Source organism: Meriones unguiculatus, chromosome 14 (assembly GCF_030254825.1).
Source record: "Meriones unguiculatus strain TT.TT164.6M chromosome 14, Bangor_MerUng_6.1, whole genome shotgun sequence".
Classification (NCBI taxonomy): domain Eukaryota; kingdom Metazoa; phylum Chordata; class Mammalia; order Rodentia; family Muridae; genus Meriones; species Meriones unguiculatus.
In genome coordinates this window covers 29944020-29965067 of record NC_083361.1, presented here as the reverse complement: position 1 = coordinate 29965067, position 21048 = coordinate 29944020, and the positions used below count along the sequence as shown (strand labels likewise).

General features: G+C 42.4%; 1 protein-coding gene across 3 annotated transcripts in view; it reads right to left on the bottom strand.

Moving 5' to 3' along the window:
• Nucleotides 1–21048, bottom strand: part of Dennd5a (DENN domain containing 5A) — a 70295-nt gene that overhangs the window by 19583 nt on the left and 29664 nt on the right. For all 3 annotated transcript variants that reach the window (XM_021636250.2, XM_021636248.2, XM_021636249.2), the window contains 8 exons: nucleotides 16406–16593; nucleotides 10776–11093; nucleotides 9033–9248; nucleotides 8311–8545; nucleotides 6776–6926; nucleotides 5522–5615; nucleotides 3283–3414; nucleotides 2240–2392 (listed from right to left, as the gene is read on the bottom strand). In XM_021636250.2, the coding sequence (XP_021491925.1) occupies nucleotides 2240–2392; nucleotides 3283–3414; nucleotides 5522–5615; nucleotides 6776–6926; nucleotides 8311–8545; nucleotides 9033–9248; nucleotides 10776–11093; nucleotides 16406–16593 (1487 nt within the window). The remainder of the gene's footprint in view (nucleotides 1–2239; nucleotides 2393–3282; nucleotides 3415–5521; nucleotides 5616–6775; nucleotides 6927–8310; nucleotides 8546–9032; nucleotides 9249–10775; nucleotides 11094–16405; nucleotides 16594–21048) is intronic.

The following is a 21048-nucleotide window of genomic DNA, read 5'->3' as shown; positions in this document are numbered from 1 at the left end:
GGTGAATAATCTTTTCTACCGACATGGTTTCAGGGTTCCTTTCCTAATGCATGGAGGATCCTAGTACTAGGTGAGGCTGCATCTCCCAAGCACCTGCAACATGGCCCCTGGCACAGCTCAAGACAACCTGCTCTGCCAGCTTCCACCATCTCATCTCTGGCTTTCCTGCACTTTAGGGGATGCCTTGGAGTCTGGCAGAACTAATTTACTTCCCTCTCTTCCCCCATGGGAATTGCATCTTCCATTGTACCCCCAGACTCTCCTCTGGGTGTCTCCTAGACAATTTCAAGTCCCTACAGCTAGCACCTGATTTATGAGCTTCCAAGCTTACATGCCTCTGCAACCAAACTTGGCCTCAATATCCCTTAGATGACAAGATCCAAAACAGAACTGTTTCAATTACTGCCAGCAATCGGGTAAAAAGAGGTTCCCTAGGTTCTAGTTTTTTTCTCTTCTTCACTCCAAACCTTCCATCTTTGCTCACTCTCCCAAAAGTTTCAAATGTACACCTAAAAGAAAAAATTTTCCCAAATGTCTTCTGCCCATATATATGTTCCAGTACCCTGCCAGGTTGTTTCCTACATCCAAGACAATGCCAAAACAGTTACCCACAGGTGCTCCAGTCTAACTTTGCAGACTGCATTAAGCCAGACCTGTACTTTCCCTCCCAGCTGCAGATGTTCTCAGATCCTAGACAGCAAATAAAACAACCTGTTCTTCCTGGACTTGGGCAACAATTCAGACTTTTGGCCTCGACATCACAAAGACGATTGATTTCTTCACCCATTATCCATTTATTATCAACAAAAGGCTGGAATGGTGTGCTTCAGGACCTGGACAAACAGCTCCAGGTTCTCCCAGCATTCCTCAGTCCCTATCTGCTGCAGGGCATGGCTGGCATTCCCCAACCCTCTACCCTGAACTTTCCAGGGCAGGGGCTTCCCCTCCTCCCCACCACATAATCCAGACATTTTGGTGCTTTTACATTTTTTTTTCTCTTTCTTTTCTCTTTCTCTCCCTCAACCCCTTGTATGGCAACCAAGAGCTGCTTCCAATGAACTTACATTTATATATTTTAATTTGCCTTGCATGAGAAGCAATCCAAAGTCCTCATTCCTGCCTCACCACCTAGCTCCTTTTTTTATTTTTTTTTTTAATTATAGGAAAAGAGAGGAATGTTAGCATATAGGCAGTTCTGCTTCTAGGTTGCTTAGCAACCCGTGACATCATCAGCTGTTGCCTGCCAGGAGCCCATCTCTTACTTCTCTCCTCTCCTCTCTTGCCCTCTTTGCTTTCCCCAGTGAGACACCTCACCCCATACTCTTTTCTTTCTTCTCCTACATTCTCCCACTGTCTCTATGTCTGTGTCTCTCTCCCCATCCCTGCCATAATAATTCTCATCTCAGATCTGTTGAATATGGCATTTTTAAATGTATTATTACAAAGGTCATCCTTGAATACATATGGAGTTCAAAGCCAGCCCGGGCTACGTGAGACCTTACTTCAAAACAAGTACTTGAAAAAAAAAGATGGCTGCTTTGACTACCACTTAAAAGTACTTCACTGAAATAAGGACATTCTCTGAGTATTTATGTAGCATGAACCAAACACTCAACTTCTCAGGGATCTAAGATCTTCCGATGACTGACTGTCAGAGGGAGCCTCATTTCTAATAGGACTGTAAAATTAACACGTTTTCTGCTTCCTGAGCTCTCTTTCTCTGCTCTACCTCAGACACAGGTCAACAGTAGAGGATCAAGCTGACCTGCAACTTACTCTCAAGAAAGATGCTATTTTGTTTCTTTGTTTGATTTTGTGTTCTCTGTATAGCTCTGGCTGTTCTGGAACTCTCTCTCTCTGTAGACTAGGTTGGCCTCCAACTCAGAGATCAGCGTGCCTCTTCCTCAGTTCTGGGATTAAAGGCATGTGCCACCACCTCTTGGCAAAAGATGCCATTTCTAAAGGTAGGTTTTATAAAACAGATGTATAAACCTTACTTATTTATTAGAAAAAGAAACAGTGAACTCACATTTGTTTAGCTGTTGATATCCTGCATATCAGATATTTACATTATGATTCATAACAGTAGCAAAATTACACTTATGAAATAACAACGAAAATATTTTATAGTTGGGGGTCACCACAACATGAGGGACTGTATTAAGGTCACAGCATTAGGAAGGCTGAAAACCACAGGTATGGGGAGACTAGTAAGTGAGACAGAGGCTAGACCCATTACCTGTTTCACTTGTAGCCCATGGCTCCAGATCCTTTCCAGAAGGTCACAGAGGCTAGCAATCAAGGTGTTCTCTTCCACACCAGTGATGTTCACCTCCCCGTGCCCCAGCTCCACAGCCTCCCGACCCATCTTCTCCACCAGCATCCTCTTGGTCTAGGAATAGGTTAGGTAGGACAGGTCACCACAGTGAGTACAAAGAATCACACACAACCGCAGAGGACTGTGGCAGCTGCATGGCACATGCACTGGGCTGGGAAGGATGAGATGAAGTAGTCCCAGGGACAGCATATTTACAGCCATGTAGGTCAGGGTACGGGGAATGCAAGCATTTGAAGTCCAGTTGAGAAGGAAGTAAAAAACACAGCTATGAGCATGTGCCCCTAGCAGGGGATTTTATTACTCTAGATTCAAACCTTTGCCTTTATGAGATGAAAATAGTTGAATAAAAATCCTTTGCTCATGCCGACCTCTGATATTCCCCTATTTTCACACTTACTGAACAAACCTTCAAGCACACATATAACCTAGAAATAAATCTGAAATAACTCTCAAAGAAGCAGGTAAGTTACTAAGGACAAATTTCAAGTACAAATCTGCAAATGCTTTATTGTAAATATGTAAAAACAATCATCTTTGTTCCTCAATGATGATTGAGGAACATGAAATCTTTAAAGAAACGTGTCAACATTATATTGGAAAATCACAAGTGACTTAGCATGACTATCAATTAAAAAAAAATTAAACTCAGGGGCTAGGAAAAATTGCTCAGGGTTAAGAGCCTGTACTGTTCCTTTAAGAGGGCTTGGGCATGGTCCCAGAACCTACATTGGGCAGTTCACAACAGCCTGTACTCAAGGTCCAGGAGACCTGATTCTCTCTTCTGGTGACAGACAGACAGACAGACAGACAGACAGACAGACAGACACACACACACACACACACACACACTTTTTTCAATTAAAAGAATAGTGGTCAGAGCCAAGCAATGATCTCCCTTTTGCTGCCATGGGAAATGACCACACTCAGCAGTGTCCCCAGCTCACCTTGTTGCGGCATTCCTTCAGGAGTCCTTCTACAAACTTCCAGTTGGTTTGGGCGATGACTGATGGAGAGAGGTTGGACAGTTTGGGCTGACGGATGGTGCTGCCCATATTCCTGGCTTCCTGGATGTACTTCTACAGCAAACAAAGCAAAGACCTTTTATATCCATGCACAGTACTGGTGGGCTCCTGTACTCCACACTTCTTTCCTTGTCTATGACTGGGCTCAAATATACATGAGAACAGGAAATTTAAGTGCAATTCTTGTACTAAAGGGGAAAGCCAAAATAATACAATTTCTGATGTTGTTGACATGAGTATAATAAATTACCTTTGATTTAAAGACACAAGAGGCACTTACACATGTGCATGTGACACACACATGCACGTGTCCATACGGTGGACATGCCAGTAGTGAGAATTTTTGTTTCTTTAAAAAACCCAGTTATGTTATGTGTTGTGGATATAAACATGTTTTTTGTTTTGGTCCCAGATATGGGATGTGGGACTGATTCAAATGGTCCACAGCAGCAGACTGTTGGCCTCATGCGGGCTCTGAGAGAAGCTCTTTGCCAGCTGCAGAGAGTTTAAATCTGAGGACTCTGGAGAGAGAATAAATGCCAGAGCCAAGAGTGTGTGAGGATCCGAGAAAGAACAGCAGCAGCTACTGTTGCTGCTTCCCGCTTTGGCTCCAGTTGCTGTTATTGCAGTGATACAAGAAGTTGCAGATCTCTTTAAATGAGGACTGGACTGGCCCCAAGGAACCCAGCAGGAAGTGGCTAAGAGAACTGCGTGCCCCCTCTCCGCTAACCCTTTCTCTCTCTCCTGCCTGGTGTTGGGATGTTGGAAGGGAATGGGGTGGAATAGGGAGAAAGATACCAAAAAAAACAAGTTTTTCTAAAAGTATGCCAATAGTTGTGTGAATATGTTTTTGTTTTAATCCCAGGTATAGGATATGGGGCTTCAAATTGTCCATAGCAGCTAACTATGATTTGTCTTCCTGCTCTAGGAAGGGCGTGATTTTTGCCAGCCGCAGACAGTTTACATCTGGAATTTTGAGGACTCGTAAGAAGGTATAAATGTGAGAGCCTTGAGTGGGCCTGCTGCTACTTTTGCTGTTGCTGGATTGCTGGTCGGAGATATTCTAACAATGAGGATTGGACTTGCCACAAAGAACTTGATGACTCTAGTCAGAAGGAAGTAGTCTAAAGAGAGCTATACCTCCTTTCCCCTCTAACCTTTCTTGCCTACCCAGTGTTGGGGGTTGGAAGGGTCTGGGGTGGAGGATGGTAGATATAAGAAACCAGTAACATAGCCGAAAAGCCTAGCCATCCATGCCTGCCACTTTATAAGAACTGCCTTGGTTGTGTTGCCTTTTTATCACAACAGAACAGTAACTAGGACACCATCCCTCTCCTTAGTCACATAAAGGGAAAAAATAAAGTCAAGTCCACTCTCTCCATCTTTTCTATTGCTGCCATAAAACTGAAAAAGCAACTTAAGGCAGACAGGGTTTATCTGGACTCAAAGTGCACATTTTGGTTTATCGGGGCAACCACAGCAGCAGGTGTTTGAGGGAGCTGACCTCGCCCACAATCATCACAGAGCAAGGATAGCAGGCACACTAGTGCTCAGTCTGCTTCTTTCCTCTTACACAATTCAGGATCAGCTGTGCAAGGAATGGTGCCCTCCCCAGAGCAAGAGAACCTTCCCATGTCAATTAAGGTAATCAAGACAATCCCACACAGACATGCTCACAGGCCAACCTAATCTAGACAATCCCACAATACACTGGGACTCCTTCCCAAGTGATTCTGGATTGTGTCAAGCTGGAGTTGAAAACTAAACATCACAGTCACCTGAGATACAGAAAAGACCAGGAAGAAGTCCTCAGATTCATAGCATTGACCCCAGTTCATGTTCCTCTTTTGTATTTTAATAAAATTGGCTCCTTTCCTACCATACTAAAACAAAAAAATCCAAATTTTAAAGGAATCTCTCCCAATTTTCAGTCCTAAAATTCTAAAGTTTGTATTACACTCAGCAGGGAGTCAGTACGGACAGAATATACAGGGGCATCTAGTTAGCTGTCGTGTCAAAAACACACCACACTCTAGTAAACCCTTCTCTACAGGGAGAGGTCATTGCTGAGAGAATGAATAACACTAAACTTCAAAGAAATGACAGAAAAGGCAAGTGCCTCATGACGGAAAGATCCCTTGCCATTTGTAAGGTGTCGTACCTCTCTCTGGTCATTGTCTAAGCGCAAGTGTTCTGTGTGCTGTTTCTGCCGGTCTTTCCGCCTCCACTGGGCAGGGGCGTTCCTTTTTGTCCACCTGACAATATCAAAAGAGGCCATTAATAATACTACTGCTGGTTAGTGGTGCACACACCTTTAATCCCAAGACTTGGCAGGTGTGAATTTGAGGTCAGCCTGGTCTACAGAGTGAGTTCCAGGACAGCCAGGGCTACACAGAACAACCCTGACTTGAAAAAACACAACAAAAACAAACAAAGAAAAAGAATATTCACTACTCTGTGAGTTCTAGGCCAACCTGGTATACACAGTGAGAGAGGCCCTGTCTCAAAAAACAGCCTTAATCCCAGTACTCAAGTGGCAGAGGAGGCAGATTTCTGAGCTTGAAGCCAGACTGGTCTACAAAGCCAGTTCTTGGACAGCCAGAACTACACAGAGACACCTTATCTTGAAAAAAAAAAAAAAAATTTAAAGGGGAAAAATCCACTTAAGGCCAGCTTACACGAGAAAACTACAATGTCTCGGCAGCTAATGGTAAGCACAGAAAAAGCACTAGAGGCAATACAAAGTCCTTGGGGATGAGCAGCTAAAAAGTAAGTGACTGAACAAAAGAAAACAGTCACCAAGGAATGAGACATTAATTTGTCTTAACTTATCTACCAAAACTTGACATGCAGATACACAACTGTCTGGGACTTGATACTCCCTCATCTCCAAAAACTGAAAAAGAATCATCCAGCCAAGTTACCAACTTTCATGTCGGGCTTTTCGAGGACATTAAAGCTAGAAGTCTAGCTGCTTGCAAATCCTGAGAATATCCAATCTGTAACAGAGTTATCCAATTTGTACAGTGGAAATAAAAGCTGACAGACACTGCCTACATAGTTTGGGTCTTGTGCACACTTGTTTTTAAAAATACTGAGGTTGGGGGCCTGAAGAGATGGCTCAATAGCACTAACTATTCTTCCAGGGGACCTGCGTTCAATTCCAGGCACTCACGGTGGCTCACAACCATCTGTAATTCCACCTCAAGAAGATACAATGCCTTTTTCTGGCCTCCAGGCACACAAGTGGTGCACAGACATGGATGAAGGCAAAAAACTCACACATATAAAATAACAAAATATTAAAAAAACAAAACCTGAGATCTTTCGGGTATACCAACTCTAGCTTAAAGTCTGGATGCCAGTGACTATTGTGTTTCGTGGCTGGGTTGGGCAATCTCTAGGGTTTACTTACTTGTTGCTGGCTGGCCCAGTGCAAAGCACATCAGACTGTAGCTTAGGAAAAAAGCCAGGTTCATATTTTCCTTGTCCAATTTTCATGTCAAGTAAATGTGGGTGAACTGCAGTGTGGTCAATTTTTGCCAGGCGCAGCTCAATTGCTTTTTCTGAGTGAGATTAAAAAAAATAAATAAATTACAAGTCAAAATTTTTTTTTTTTTTTTAGAAGTAACTACTCTTTTACTTCTAGCTAAGATTGAGTAAACAGACTGATTTTTACCCTCCTGCTTGAAATATACACTAACAGGAAAACAAACAGATAAAATGTGACTTCCAAACACTGGCCATCAGGCAATGAGGGACAGGAGTCCCTAAGAATTATAAATATATGTGGTAATTATTGTTATTAATTTATTTATCTACTTTGCATCCCAATTGTAGATCCCTCCCTCCTCTCTTCCTGGTCCCACTCTCCCTCCTTTTTTCCCCTATCTCCTTCCCCTACTCCTCTGAAAAGGGCATTCCCCACCCCACCTACCCTCTCCAGTATATCAAGTCGAATCAGGACAGAACACATCCTCTTCCACAGTGGCCTGGCAAGGCAGCCCCATCAGGGGGAAGTGATAAAAAGCATGAGCTTGTAATTCTTACAAGTATCTCAGCTAACTGCCCTAGGAGCACACAGAGGGGAAACCTAAACAAGGTCCAGAACAGTCCCAAAGGCTAGGGACATGAGGCCAGCGGCAAGAAGCATGTTCTCTAGTGTCTGTGCTGAGATCTCTGGTGCTCTGAAAACAACGCACATAGCTGCCTCAAGTGATGCTATGACACCTCTTTTTCTGAAAGAGCCTTTAAAATGAGGGCTAGTTAGCTCTTCATTCTATAGCTTAAACCCTATATTACAATAGACTCATGAGACTATGTATTTGATTATCAGAAAAGAGTAACTCAAATCATGTTACAAATTCAATACAGGTGGATTATAGGTGGGCTAAGAACTGACTGCCTCACTCTTATGGCACAAAGGTAGAGCCACAAAGTGACCAGATCTCTTGCCTCACAGTGCTCAGCTATTCCAATGCTGCCATTTAAGTGTAAAACAAGATGAAAAGGACTGGGAATCCTGACTGAGAAGCAGGAATTTAAGGTCCATCCAGGTTTATATAGCAGTTCCGGGCCAGTAAAGAGAGACTCTTGCCTCAAAAACAAACAAACAACAAACAAAAAAGATTTCAGACCAAAAGACAAACAAACAAACCAAAAATAAGAAAGCAAAGCATGGTGATGCTGAGAGGCAGAGGCAAGTGCAGCTCTATGAGTCGAGGCCAGCCTGGTCTATATAGTGAATTCCAGGATAGCTAGGGTTACAGAGACCCTCACTTTAAAAAATAAAATAAAATGAAGAAGAGAAGAAAAAGAAAACAACGATGAAGAAGAGCAGCATTGCAAGCCATGTGATAACATGCTCAAAGGCAAAATCGGAGAAAGAAGCACATGTTTAGGAAAAGGTACATGTTAACAATGGAGTCCCAGACGCCAAGGAGGCCTTACCTGCTTCATCCACAGTGGTACACTTCTGGTACATGGATGTCCGAAGAGTAGGGGTTCGAACATTCAACAGTCTGATCTTGTCTACCCTTGAGTCAAAGACCCGGAGGACAGGGTCTTTGTCATCATCATCATGACACATAATCTTGTTGTCAATAAAAGATGCAAACATCTGGGTCTCTAGGAATCTTGAAAGGAAGGGCAGGTAGGGCTCAGGCTGATCTGACAGGAAAGATGCCTAGTGGAAACAAACAGAAAGAGGCAGTGGACAACAGAGAAGACTATGGCAGCCTTGACAATCCCAGGCAACCCCTCTCCCTCTCCCCCTCCCCCCCATCACAGGAAACACACCCAAGGGCTGAAGTGGGACAAATCTCTGAAGAGCCCTAAGTCTTTATGAAAAGCCAACTACAACCCTCCTCCCCTTTGTTAACTCTCACAAAAATTCAGATTTCCTGACTGAGATTCTGACAGATTTCCTGGGCCTTGACCTTCAACTACACATACACTTTTGCCTAAACACAGAGAGTCCTTTCCAGCACCACCAAGGAAAACAACAATAAAAAGGGTTGGGGGGTGGGGGGAGGCTTTGGCTAGAGGTAAATCAATTAACAGTAATGATCTGCATGCCTGTCTCTGTTTTTGACATTTCTAAAGTCATTTGCAGTCACTTCTTTAAACTGTAATTAGTTCTCCTCTGCACCTCCCAGCAGGGTGTCACTCACTTTATCAAAGTTCTGCATCTGCTCCCTGTTGGTGAACCAGGACTCCTTATCCTGGCTGGGCTGGATGACAAACACTTCATAATCGGCAAACATCTGAGTAAAGCGATTGGCAAAGACTTCCCGGATCTGAATGTTTAGCTGGTAAATCCTGAGTTCTTCTTCATCACACTGAACTTTGAAATCTTTATTGCTACTGTGATCTTCACGAACTTCCAGCTTTAAAAAGAAAAGGGGGTGGGGAGGCAGTTGAGGGTATGAACAATTACACTTTTATGCTAAGAAATGTAAGTCATCTGATTTTTTTCCCCATTAGTCTCAGCAGCAAATGGTGAGAAGGTGAGAATAAAAGGAAAACTAGGAAGGAATTCTAGAAGTTAAAAGTTTAGCTAAGTGACAGAAACTTGCCTAGCCAGCAGATAGAAAATAAAGAGAGGGGAAGTGAGAAAAGATTCTGAGGTGGAGAAAAGACAAGAGTTGGATCCAAAGGTATCCAACAACTCTTTTAAGTGGAGATACAATCCCTGTAAACTGAGTGCAGTACAGCCAAGGAACAAAAAGAATGAATCCCTCCCCAGTGAAGAAGAAAAGAGGAGCCTGAAGTCAGAGCGTGGATCATGCTCTGGTTCTGAGATACTCCTGTCACTTTTTCCTTTCCTATTTCTTTGGGGTGGTGGGGAGAAATCACTTTTCTTACCTTTCAATGATTGTCCTTTTTAAAAAAGAAATTTATCTTCCTAAATATTTCTCTGTTCAATTGGTATAATGTTTTAAAATCTGCTGTATTTTATAAAATGGAAAAATGAAATGGCTCACCACTAAAAAAGAAGTCCAACAAAGTCATTACATTAGCCTAACACTTATATGTAACTAACCAAAGCTGTTTAGCAATGAGAATGGGGAAGGTAAAGAAATGGGCAAACAAAGACAGAAAGCTTAATTTCATTGAAACCAGAAACTGGAAAAGCCAAGTGCATCCCTAGAGAGAGCTCAGCATTACAGGATTGTGGTAAGCTGCAGCTGAACTCTGGGCTAGGCTCTGAAAATGCTGAAAAGCCTGACTGTTGTGACGTCACAGGGCAATGGATATGAAAGGTCTACATCCAACCATCACCATTCTTCCCAATTACTCTGCAGAGGGCCACACAGAATGGTGACAGGCTCTCCCTGGCCTGCACAAGAAGCTGCTCAGACTTAGATCAAGTAACGTTTGCTAGAACAGCTGTTTGTGCTCAGTCTCCCAAACAGTGTATTCCTTCACTGTGCACAAATATGCAGTCAGCTGGGCTGTGGTACCCCTGTAATCCCAGCACTTGGAATGCAGAGGCAGGTGGATCTCTGAGTTCAAGCCCAGCCTGGTGTACAAAGCGAAACCCTGTCTAAAACACATAAACAACACAAAAGAAAAGAAGAGAAAAGAGAAGAGAAGAGAAGAGAAGAGAAGAGAAGAGAAGAGAAGAGAAGAGAGAAGAGAAGAGAAGAGAAGAGAAGAGAAGAAGAAAAGAAAAGAAAAGAACAGAAAAGAAAAGAAAAGAAAAGAAAAGAAAAGAAAAGAAAAGAAAAGAAAAGAAAAGAAAAGAGAAAAAAGAAAAAAGAAAAAAGAAAAGAAAAGAAAAACCACACACACACAAAACAAACAAATGTATACTGTCCTGACATGGTATTTTCTCATCCTAAATCTGGCTTCCCCAGGACAGCACTCTAACACAGATCAAATCTGTCACAAACTTATTTCCAGCATCTTACTTTTTCCAAACTCACTCCAGTCCTCTTGACCAAAGCTTGCAACCGGGCAATAGTTTCATTCTCCTTGAGGAGCTCATAGGAATGCAAAGGAGAACCAGCAATGTTCCCATTCCTCTTGTCAGACACAAGCTCAGAGGCTCGGATCCTCTTCAGCTTTGAGGCGCTTTCGCTGCAATGGAGGTTTCCTTCAGGGGGAATCCCAAATGCCATGAGAATCTCAGAGACCTCCTGCACAAACTCCAATTTGTTGGGAAATTGAGGCAAGTCCTCTGGCAACTCAATGAAGTGGTTGTCAACATCCACAAAACAGAGGTTAGCCTGGAAATCACAACAGCAGGTATGAACAAATCAAGCAACACTAGAGAAGGTTTAGAACGGACAACGGATAATTAAATGATATATGTAGGATGTAGAGTAAAGAAGATGGAGCAAGGCAATGAGAGAGTCAATGCTTGGTACTTCCTCTGTTTTCTGCCTATAAAACCTTAGGAATATGACTCTTTCCTCAGAGGTAAAATACTAGGGGAAATAGCAAAAAGTAGAGCAGAGACCATGATGTTATTGTTCATAAGCACACAGTTTCATAGTAAATGCTGGCCAAATGTGTGACAATCAATGAATTCCATAGTCAGGGAGAACAGTGTCAAGTCCAGCAACAGTACTGATGGCCACTTGTCATCCTGTATGACCCTGAATGCACTCTAGTGTCATCCCCTTCTAACCTTCACTTCTAATTTGCAAGATTTAATTGTTACAGCCCTTCTTCATGCTTCCTTCTGACTTTAAGACTGCCTCTAAGATGTACAGTCACACAATGCTAAGTGGTAGGCAATATGGGCTAACAAAGACCTTGTGACCATCTAGCTGATCTTATTTTTCAGCTGAAACTGACAGAAAGAAGCCATGCATGGCTATAATCCCAGCACTAGGGAAAACCTCCACTTTCCCACTAAGAGTTCCAGACCAGCATAGGACTATATAGGTCCAGACCTTAAAAGATAAACTTTAAAACAAAACAAAAAAACCTGACCCAGGGGCCAGAGAGACCGCTCAGCAGTCAAAAACATTGGCTGCCAAAAGACCTCAGTTCAATTTCCAGCACCCACGTGGCAGTTCACAACTGTCTCTAACTCCAGATCCAGCAAACCCACCATTTTCTTCTGGCCTCCGTGGATACCAGGCACAAAGACATAAATATACATGCAGGCAAAACTCACACTCATTAATTAATTTTAAGACCTGATACAGGCTAAGTACACCCCTAAAATCACTACCTTTTAGAGCTGGGATCATAATTCAGAATGATACCAGTCATCTATTTAAACTGCTTATTATCCCCTCTATGGATCCTCAGGAATTATAATTAAGAATCTGCCACAACATATTTGATATAAAAGATTTATTGTTGAAAGGGGGAAAGAAAAGAGAAAAAGGGGGTGGGCGCCCCAGGGAGAGAAACCGAGGAAGAGTGATAACAAGAGAGAGAGAGAGAGAGAGCGAAAGAGCGAAAGAGAGCTCTTGCATGGGGTCACAGTTGAGTTACATCCCATGCACCTCGCAGCAGGTGATGACATCAGAGGTTGCAAGGCAATCTAACCTAACAAGCCGTCTTGCACATTTCTTGTTCAACTTAATACTCTAAAATCCTCATTCCTGTTCATTTTCTTACACTATAAATTAGAAGAGCTACTTGTATGCTTATCTTATTAACCAGTCTTTACAAGACATGTAACACTCCAACAGATTACTAAAGGGCTAAGGGTATGTCTGTCTCATTTATACAAAAGAGATACCTGATACAACGTTGTTTGTGAAGTATAATGCCAAAGATGTTTTTATAGGACATTTCCATGTGTTTGTGAGTGAGTGTGTGTGCACAAGCAACATTAGAAGACAACATTTGGGAGTAGGGTCTTTCCTTTCACCATGGGGGTTCTGGGAATCTAACTCAGGTTGTCAGGGCTTGCTGGCAAGTGCCTTTACCCACTGAACCACCTCACTGGCCCCAGTTAACTTTTTAATCTATGTGAAACAGATGTCCTTATGGCATAAGGTAAGGGTCCTTCCTTTGGCAAAGCACTGTTACTGGACTACCCAAATGCTGTCCCACTACCCCACAAGTTTACTGTTGGCTCAACAGCCTTTACGTTCTGAAAGAAGCAGCCTGAGGAAAACAATCACCAGCTGACTAACACAGTCTATTACAACCACATCCAAACAGGCCCCTGTATCATTTATGCTGAGTGCATAAATTACCCATCAACCTGCAACTTCAAAACTTCAAAGACTAAAAGAAGCACTTCAAACTTTTCTTCTGGATTCCTCTACTAGATAACAATGTTGACTCCTGACTGCTTAAATGCCAATAAATCTTTATAACCCCAAAATAGACTACTTTTTACTTATTCTTTTAAGATTTTTAACATTATAAATGTTCTTAAGCCAAGCTATCAAAAGAGAAAATAAAGACAAAATCAACTCATCTAGTCAAGGGCCCTTGACACACAGCCAACAGAATGAAAAGCACACACTTCCATCTCTTACCCCTTGGCTCGTCTCTCTTTAAAAGAAAGAGGTAGAAAAAGCAGTTTCTCCCAACAGAAAACATGGAGGCAACCGAAATAACTAGAACTACCCAAGAGTGCTTGATGGCTTCTCTTACACTATTGTGAGTCACATAGTGTCCATAAGGATTTTTTAAAATGTATTTATTTTATTTGTATGGGTGCTTTGCCTGTGTTAGGTCTCAGACAGTACATACTTCCAGAAATGACAGTCTTGGCTCAATTCAAGCTACTACAGAAGGATTTCTGGAGGTTAGATAAAAGCCAGCATATCTCAGGAATTTGTGAAACAGGTTCCCATCAGCCAAAAGGAGTAATTTCCCTTGGGTATGGCATAGAGACATATGGCTCTCCATTGACATATACTGGTGGGTATCAACATATCAAAGTCCACCCTAGGCTCCAGGCTCCCTTAGTCCTCATTCACAAATACCTATCATACATTTCAAAGTCCCCTCCTGGCCCCTCTCACCACCACCCCAAACCCTCAGGCCTTCCCCTAACTACTCATCATACTTATAACTCAATATTCTCTGCTACTACCCTCCTACCCCACTTCGCTAGCCCTTGCCATGTCCCGTCTGCTTCTCTTTCTCTCTGCTCTGGATATTTTCTCTCTTATTTACAATAAAAACCTCCCCCCTAATCACAGAGTGGCTATTTTGGTGCTTTCTTTACTGTACCCCTCCCATACAGCCTGCGTCAATGTCTGTGCACCACAAGTGTGCCTGTGCCTGAGGAGGTCAGAAGAGGGCACTAGATCCCCTGGAACTAGAGGCACTATGTGGGTGCTAGGGATTGAAGCCAGGTCTGGAAGAATAGCCCGTGAGTGCTCTTTCACCACCGAGCTATCTTCTCCAGCCCCAACTATAAAGAATATTATCAACCCCAAATTCTGTATCTACATATGTGGATACCCTTGATCAGAGGTGGCTGAGGAAAGTAGCACAAGCAGACACTTTGGAAATAACTAAATTAAGATACACAGGAACCTCTAACTAGCCCTCACTGTCACTTTGCAAAACAGGGCTGAAAAGAGGAAGGGTAAGAAGGCAAAATGAAAAAGGCCATTTCTAGGTTCAAAAAACAGTCTCATGCTTTTTTTCTCAGCATACAGCAAGGCTGGCAAGCTGAGGCAATTTATTTATCTATGCCAACTCCTCAAGTATCCCCTCCCTTAACTGAGAAAAGGGCTGTGTGACAGCTTTGTGAAGCTGCAAAACCTGGCAAAGACATTGAAGGCCAAATATCAGCTCTCTGCTCACCTGTCATGCTGAAAGGGGCCACAGTAAGATAGCTACTGTCTAAGATAGTCCTCAAGAATTCTCCAAGTCACCAAAACTCTCCCAAACTCTTCCTTCAGAGGGTCATAAAACCCTTTGTCAACCTGGGTTCCCAATCCCAAATCACAGTCAGCTTCCCTTCAGAGCATCTTTGAGTTCACCACTGAAGGGGACCTCAGCAAACAGGACCCTGCGGGAAAACTAATGAGAGTGTCCTGAGAAAAGACAGAGGAGAGAAAACAAAGGGAAAGGCAAAAAGTGACAGGCCCTTCTTCACTCCAATGCTCTCAAGCTTCCTTTTCTGACATGGCTGTGGCTTCAGACAATGAAGCCCCAAAGAGAAGCCAGAACAAAAGACAACTCACAAGAGCAGCTCAGGCTCTCATTTGCTCAAGACCAGCTGAGATCATGTGTTGGTGTAAAAAAGAACAAAGGGCTTTTTACAGACTTCTGATGGCCAAAGATATGACTGCAACTAAAGAATTCTAATTTGAGGGTCTAAGAAATGAACACTCTCTGTCCTTCTACAGAAATTCCCTTTATAAACCAAGTTTACCCACCTCAATGTCCTCGTGCTAACTCCCACAGACCCACATCAATGTCCCTCATCACTGCCTCAACACTTCCCTCTAACAGCAGAGTTTAAAGATACCTTATAGTCCAAAGATGTCAACTAAAAGGATAAACTAAATTGTCTCTGAGTAATAAAATGTGAGCTGATTCTTCTTTTATTGTTAGTTTTTGTAAAAACTATGAACATGTATTCTTTTAGGAAAAAAAACTAAAAGTATGTTTCAAGGATTCCATTACTTTTACCTCATCATGTGCAATGTTTACTATTTTAAAAAGAGTGACCCGCAGCTCTTTACCCTAACAGAGGTTATCTGCTATAAAACAGGGTAGACAACACCCAGCTAGGTAACTCTCCTTGAACATGTGTAACCAAACCTGGGTCAATGGGACTCAACAGACCTGCTTATAGAGGACACAGTGGTGTTCTTCAATCCTGCTGTCTACTCTTCCCCAACTAGACCATAGGGAGAGACCAGAAATGTGATCAAAGAGACTTGCAAAGGCTGTTCTAGCAATGGAGAAAGCCACAGAGTAGAGGATCTTTAGACCAGAACACACAGAATGCTGGAGTCTCTTACACGAACTATTTCTCAAACAGACCCATTAAGAAAACTGCTGGGGGCCTGGAGAGATGACTCAGAGGTTAAGAACACTGGCTGCTCTTCCAGAGGTCCAGAGTTCAATTCCCAGCAACCACATGGTGGCTCACAACCATCTATAATGAGGTCTGATGCCCTCTTCTAGCATGCAAGTATACATACAAACAGAACATTTTATACATAATAAATAAATAAATAAATCTGGAAAAAAAAAACGCTGCTGGTTTCCCAGCAACTTCTTCACACACTCACATACTTGAAGTACACAAAAAATGAGGATGAAGAGCACTGAAGGGAACAGAATTTGTCCCACATACACAAGAAGCCAAAGATAGCAATAAAACTGAAAAACACGATGTTTGAAAAAATGTGTGTGGGAAAAAAAAAAAAGCATAATAGACACATCAGGTAATAGGGGAAACTCTGGAAGGATATAAATTAAGTTAAAGGTTCATTTGTACTTTTTTTCCTGAAGTTAATCATGTTCCCTGTCCCATTCTCACAGGTTCTCCAAAAAGCCCTTGGTGACACCGTGCTGGGCTCCTCCCAGAATCCTTGTCTCCCCAGTGCTGGAAAGGGCCAATAGCACAGCACTTAGCTTCTCTTCTCACCTCCTGCGGCAGCTCCAGCTTTGAGCGGTCATCAAGGCCATTGGAATGCAAGCCCATCAGGTACGGAACAGGAGCATCCAAGAAATGCAGGAGAGAAGCTGGGAGGATGGGGACATAGACATGCTGCCACTGGAAGGGGAACATGAGAGCTGTAATCGTCTCAGCCACGGTCATCAGTCTCTGGTAATCTGGGTCAGGGAAAAAAAAGAAAAGTACACTCAGCAAACCAGTCAAATGATACACCTGCTTCTCCAAGAGAAAGCTCAGCTGACCAAGGACCACTATGGCTCCCTATTGGATGCCACAGACTCAGAGCCTGGTAGATCCCCATACACCACATGTCCAGCTAGTAATAAAATTTAGTATATAAAAATATAACAGAAATTGTAAACGGAACCTTTCTCTAGCCACTACTCAAGAAAACGTTAAGTATATTCTCTAAAGTGGGAGTGGGGGTGGCTAGAACAAAGAGAATAGTGCTCACCAGACAGCCAAACAAGACAGTTTACCACTCTGACACTTCTGCACACAAATAAAAGTCTGCGAGTTTGGCCAGGCATGGTGGCTCTTGACCACAATCCCAGCACTGAGGCTGAGAAAAAAAGTCTGCCATGAGCTTAAATCTAGCCTGTGAGACTCTGTCTCTTGCTCCTGCTAATCAAAGAAAAGTGTAAACTACAACTATTTTGCTATTAGTATGAGGAATATATATTTGGTCTTCATATCCAGGTCCTGGCACACAGCTCCTAAGAACCCTGACTCTTTTTTTGGATACTGAAAAGACTGGTGGCTGAGCAGCAGGGTAGAAACCTCCCTGGTTAGCTTCATGGTGAGTGCTAGTCACCAGAAAGGCAGGATTAGAGGCTGGAACTTTCAGCCCAACTTTGATCTCAGGGCAGCGGCAACAAATGCTAGAAACTTAATCACCAGAGAGCAAAGAGTCCATCACTCAGGCTTGTGCAGTAATGAAAAATATAAAAATAAAAGCAGATTCAAAGAGCGTCTGGGCCAGTACACACACTGAGGTGCTGGAGTGAGGCTCAGCCAAAGAAGGTGGCACAGGGTTCCTGCACCGTTCGGTTCTATTTGACTGATATCAAACTGTATCTTTTGTAATAAATAATAAGCAAACATTCTCTTCTGTTCTGCAATCCACTCCAGAATTTTATTAATATGAAGAGGGAGCTGTAGGATCCTCAAAAATAAACAAAGTACAGATGGTCCAGGCTTGCCACTGGTATCTGAACCTGTAGGTCTGGGCTAACTCCAGATTGTTAATTTTTGTTGTTTTAGTACAGGGTCTCACTATGCAACTCTAGCTGACCTGAAACTTGTTATGTAGACCAGGTTGTCTTCAAACTCACAAAGATCCACCTGCCTCTGCCCCCAACTGCTGGGATTAAAGGCGAGTACCACTAGACTTAATCCTGTATTGCTAGTAAGTATGACTAATAAAATGTCTAAAATTCCCTCAATTATGTACATTCTTATACTTTCAATACTTTAATATTTAAACATGCTTTGAAAATATCTACAAATAATCCACTCAAAAGCTAAAGTCTTGTGATTCTCAGACATATGAAAAATGTATTTTGAAATCTAAAGGATGAAGGGCTGGGGAGATGGCTCAGTAGCAGAGGGCCCAGGTTCGGCTTCCAGCTCCCTCACGGTAGCTCAGTCATCCCTAACTCCAGTTCCAGGGAATCCAACACCCTCTTCTAATCTCTGAGGGCATCAAGCACAAGCATGCGTGTGGTACATATACATACATGGAGGCAAAATACTCATACTCATAAATTTTTTTTGTTTTTAAAAATCTAAAAGATGAATCAAAACAATATTAAAACATGGGAGAATACCTTCAGTTATTTAAACCCCAGTCCTACTATTCCCAATACTGGCACATATTCTGAATAAATATTCCACACACCCCTTAGAGATTGGGTGTGTGGGAGGGAGTGTAGGAGAGGAAGAGCGAGGGAGGAAGGAAGGAGGGAAGTATGCAAAGGATTTTCCTTTTTAACCACAAGAAAACCGCAGAGTCTCCCCTTCCTTGCCCTAGCCAAAGTGAGTGAAGCAGATGCTACTATGCTCTGTGGCTGGCTGCTCTCAAGTCTGCTCAGGGCTAACCGTATCTCAGGTGTGACAAAGCACCATGCAGGTGAGGCAGTCCCCGATGCTGTTCATCACCATGAGGTTTTCTCTGTCCCAGATTCTGCTAAGCCAGTGGCTCCAAAGGCTGGGAACTGAGCTTATATCAAGGCATGCTAGAGGTTAAGGAGAGGGTCAATCTCTACTCTTGTGTAAGCAGGCTTTTCAACAGTGTAAAAACCTAAGTCTTGCCTTTCCTCTCCTCTTCAGGATAAATCTAATCTAGCATCTGAAACATATTTTCAATGGCTCTAGATTTAAATCTCTGAAAAATTTCTTGCAATGCACCTAAAATTGGCATTCTTTGAAAACAAGACTGACACTATGATGATCCCCACTCTCAAGGGTATCTTCTTTCCATTCTTTCCATCATAGGCACACTTTTAATGGGGGTGGAGGGAAGAGACAGGCGTTGAGGCCAACTCTGGTCTACAGAACAAGTCCATTCCAGGTCAGCCAGGTATACATGGAGAAATCCTGTCTCGAAAGAATAAAAAAATAAAACAACAGCCAGCCAAAATGTTACTCATGGGCTGGAATAATGGCTCAGAGGCTAAAAGCATTGACTGTTCGTCCAAAGAACCCAGGTTCAATTCTTAGCGCCCACACTGGAAGGCTCACAGCTGCCTATAATCATATTTCCAGGGGATCCAATGTCCTCTTCTGGCCCCACCGGCTCCTGCATGCATGTGGAGTACAGAAACTTACTCACACACACCATATACATAAGTTTAAAACATTTTTACATAGTTCCAATTAATTTAATAGGTATTCACTAGGTACCCTTTTATACCAGTCAATGTTCTAATACTCAGAAAGCCTCAGTGAGAAAACGAATAGTAAAAGCACTGCCAATATGCAGGACAAATTTCTTTATCCATGTACCAACTCTAGGGCAACTTGAAACCTGAAAACATCATACAACACAACACAACACACACACACACAAAGTAACTTTTAAATGTCAATATCATAAAAGACAAAGACTGAGAAAGAGCTAAAAGCAATACATGCTATTCAACCAGATCAAGAATTTTAAAATATATAACAGACAATATTGGAATACTGGAAAATAGTGAAATTACCATATTATGTCAATGTTTAGTTTCCTAAAATTTTTCTAAGTCTGCTATAATTATGTAAAAAAAATGACTTCATAGAACACAAGAGCTTGGACATTCATGAGTCCAGAGATTTGGTGTCTGCAATCATTCTTAGTAACTGAGAATTCTCAGTACATTCACACATACAAACTGGTAAAGCAAATGTTAACAGTTGGTGAATTTCACAACTGGTAACTATTTTTAAGAAAAGGTGAAAAACAAAACAAAACAAAAACCTAACTTCTGATGGTTATGCATCTTTGAGTACAAGCCAAGACATTCCGAGAGCCTCCAAGGCTCCGCAGCTTACCCAGGCAAGCTTGCACTGTGCTCTACCATTTAATATGACCCTGCCCAGCATTCGGTCCCAGTCCCTTGTTTTTATTGAACACATGAAGCACAAGTACACTTTCTCTCCTTTACCTGGATACCTTCTTTTTTTTAAAAGACATTATTTTTTTATGTTTTTTTATTGTTTTGTTTATTTTTGTTGTTACTTTTTGAGAAAGGATCTTACCATGTAGCACTCACTATATAAACCAGGCTGGCCTCAAATTCACAGAGATTTGCCTGCCTTTGTTTCCCAAGTGCTGGGATTAAAGGTTTTAAAATGTTTAAAGATGTAGTGTGGGGTGGGGTGCTAAGGGTGAGAATGTAAGAAAGATGACTCTACAGAGGTGGTTCTCTCCTACCTTTATGTGGGTTTCAGGGATCCAGCTTGGACTGTGCCCACTGAGCCATCATAGGCTCAGCCTGGAATATTCTGACTACCAAGATTCATAAGTTATTCAAAGAGACCTAACTTAATTTTTTAATCACCCTAGAGGGGAGAAAGATAGCTCAGCAGTTAAGAACACATATTGCTCTTCACAGGATCTGTGTTCAGTTCCCAACACCCATGTCAGATACCTGCAACTGCCTATCACCCAGCTCCAGAAAACAGGAAGCCTCTGGCCCCCCATGGGCACCTGCACACATGTGTATACACCTGAACAAACATACAATAATTAAAACAAAATAAATCCTTGTAGTGAAAAAAAGGCCCTGTTTGTAACCAAAGATGAAAACAAAATTGTTTTAAAAATAGCTCTACTGCCAGGTGGTGGTACACACTTTTAATCCCAGTGCTCAAGGCGGCAGAGGTAGGCAGATCTTCGTGCGTTCCAGGCCAGCCTGATCTATAGAGCGAGTTCCAAGATGGCCAAGGCTACACAGAGAAACCCTGGCTTGAAAAACTAAACAAACAAATAAATTAATCACACTATTGGTAACTGGAACTTGGGCTGGAATGGTGGCTCAGTGGTTAAAAGTACTTGCTGTTCTTCCAGAGGCTCCAAGTTCATTTTCTAGCACCCACATCAAATAGGTTCCCAATTGTCTATAACTCCA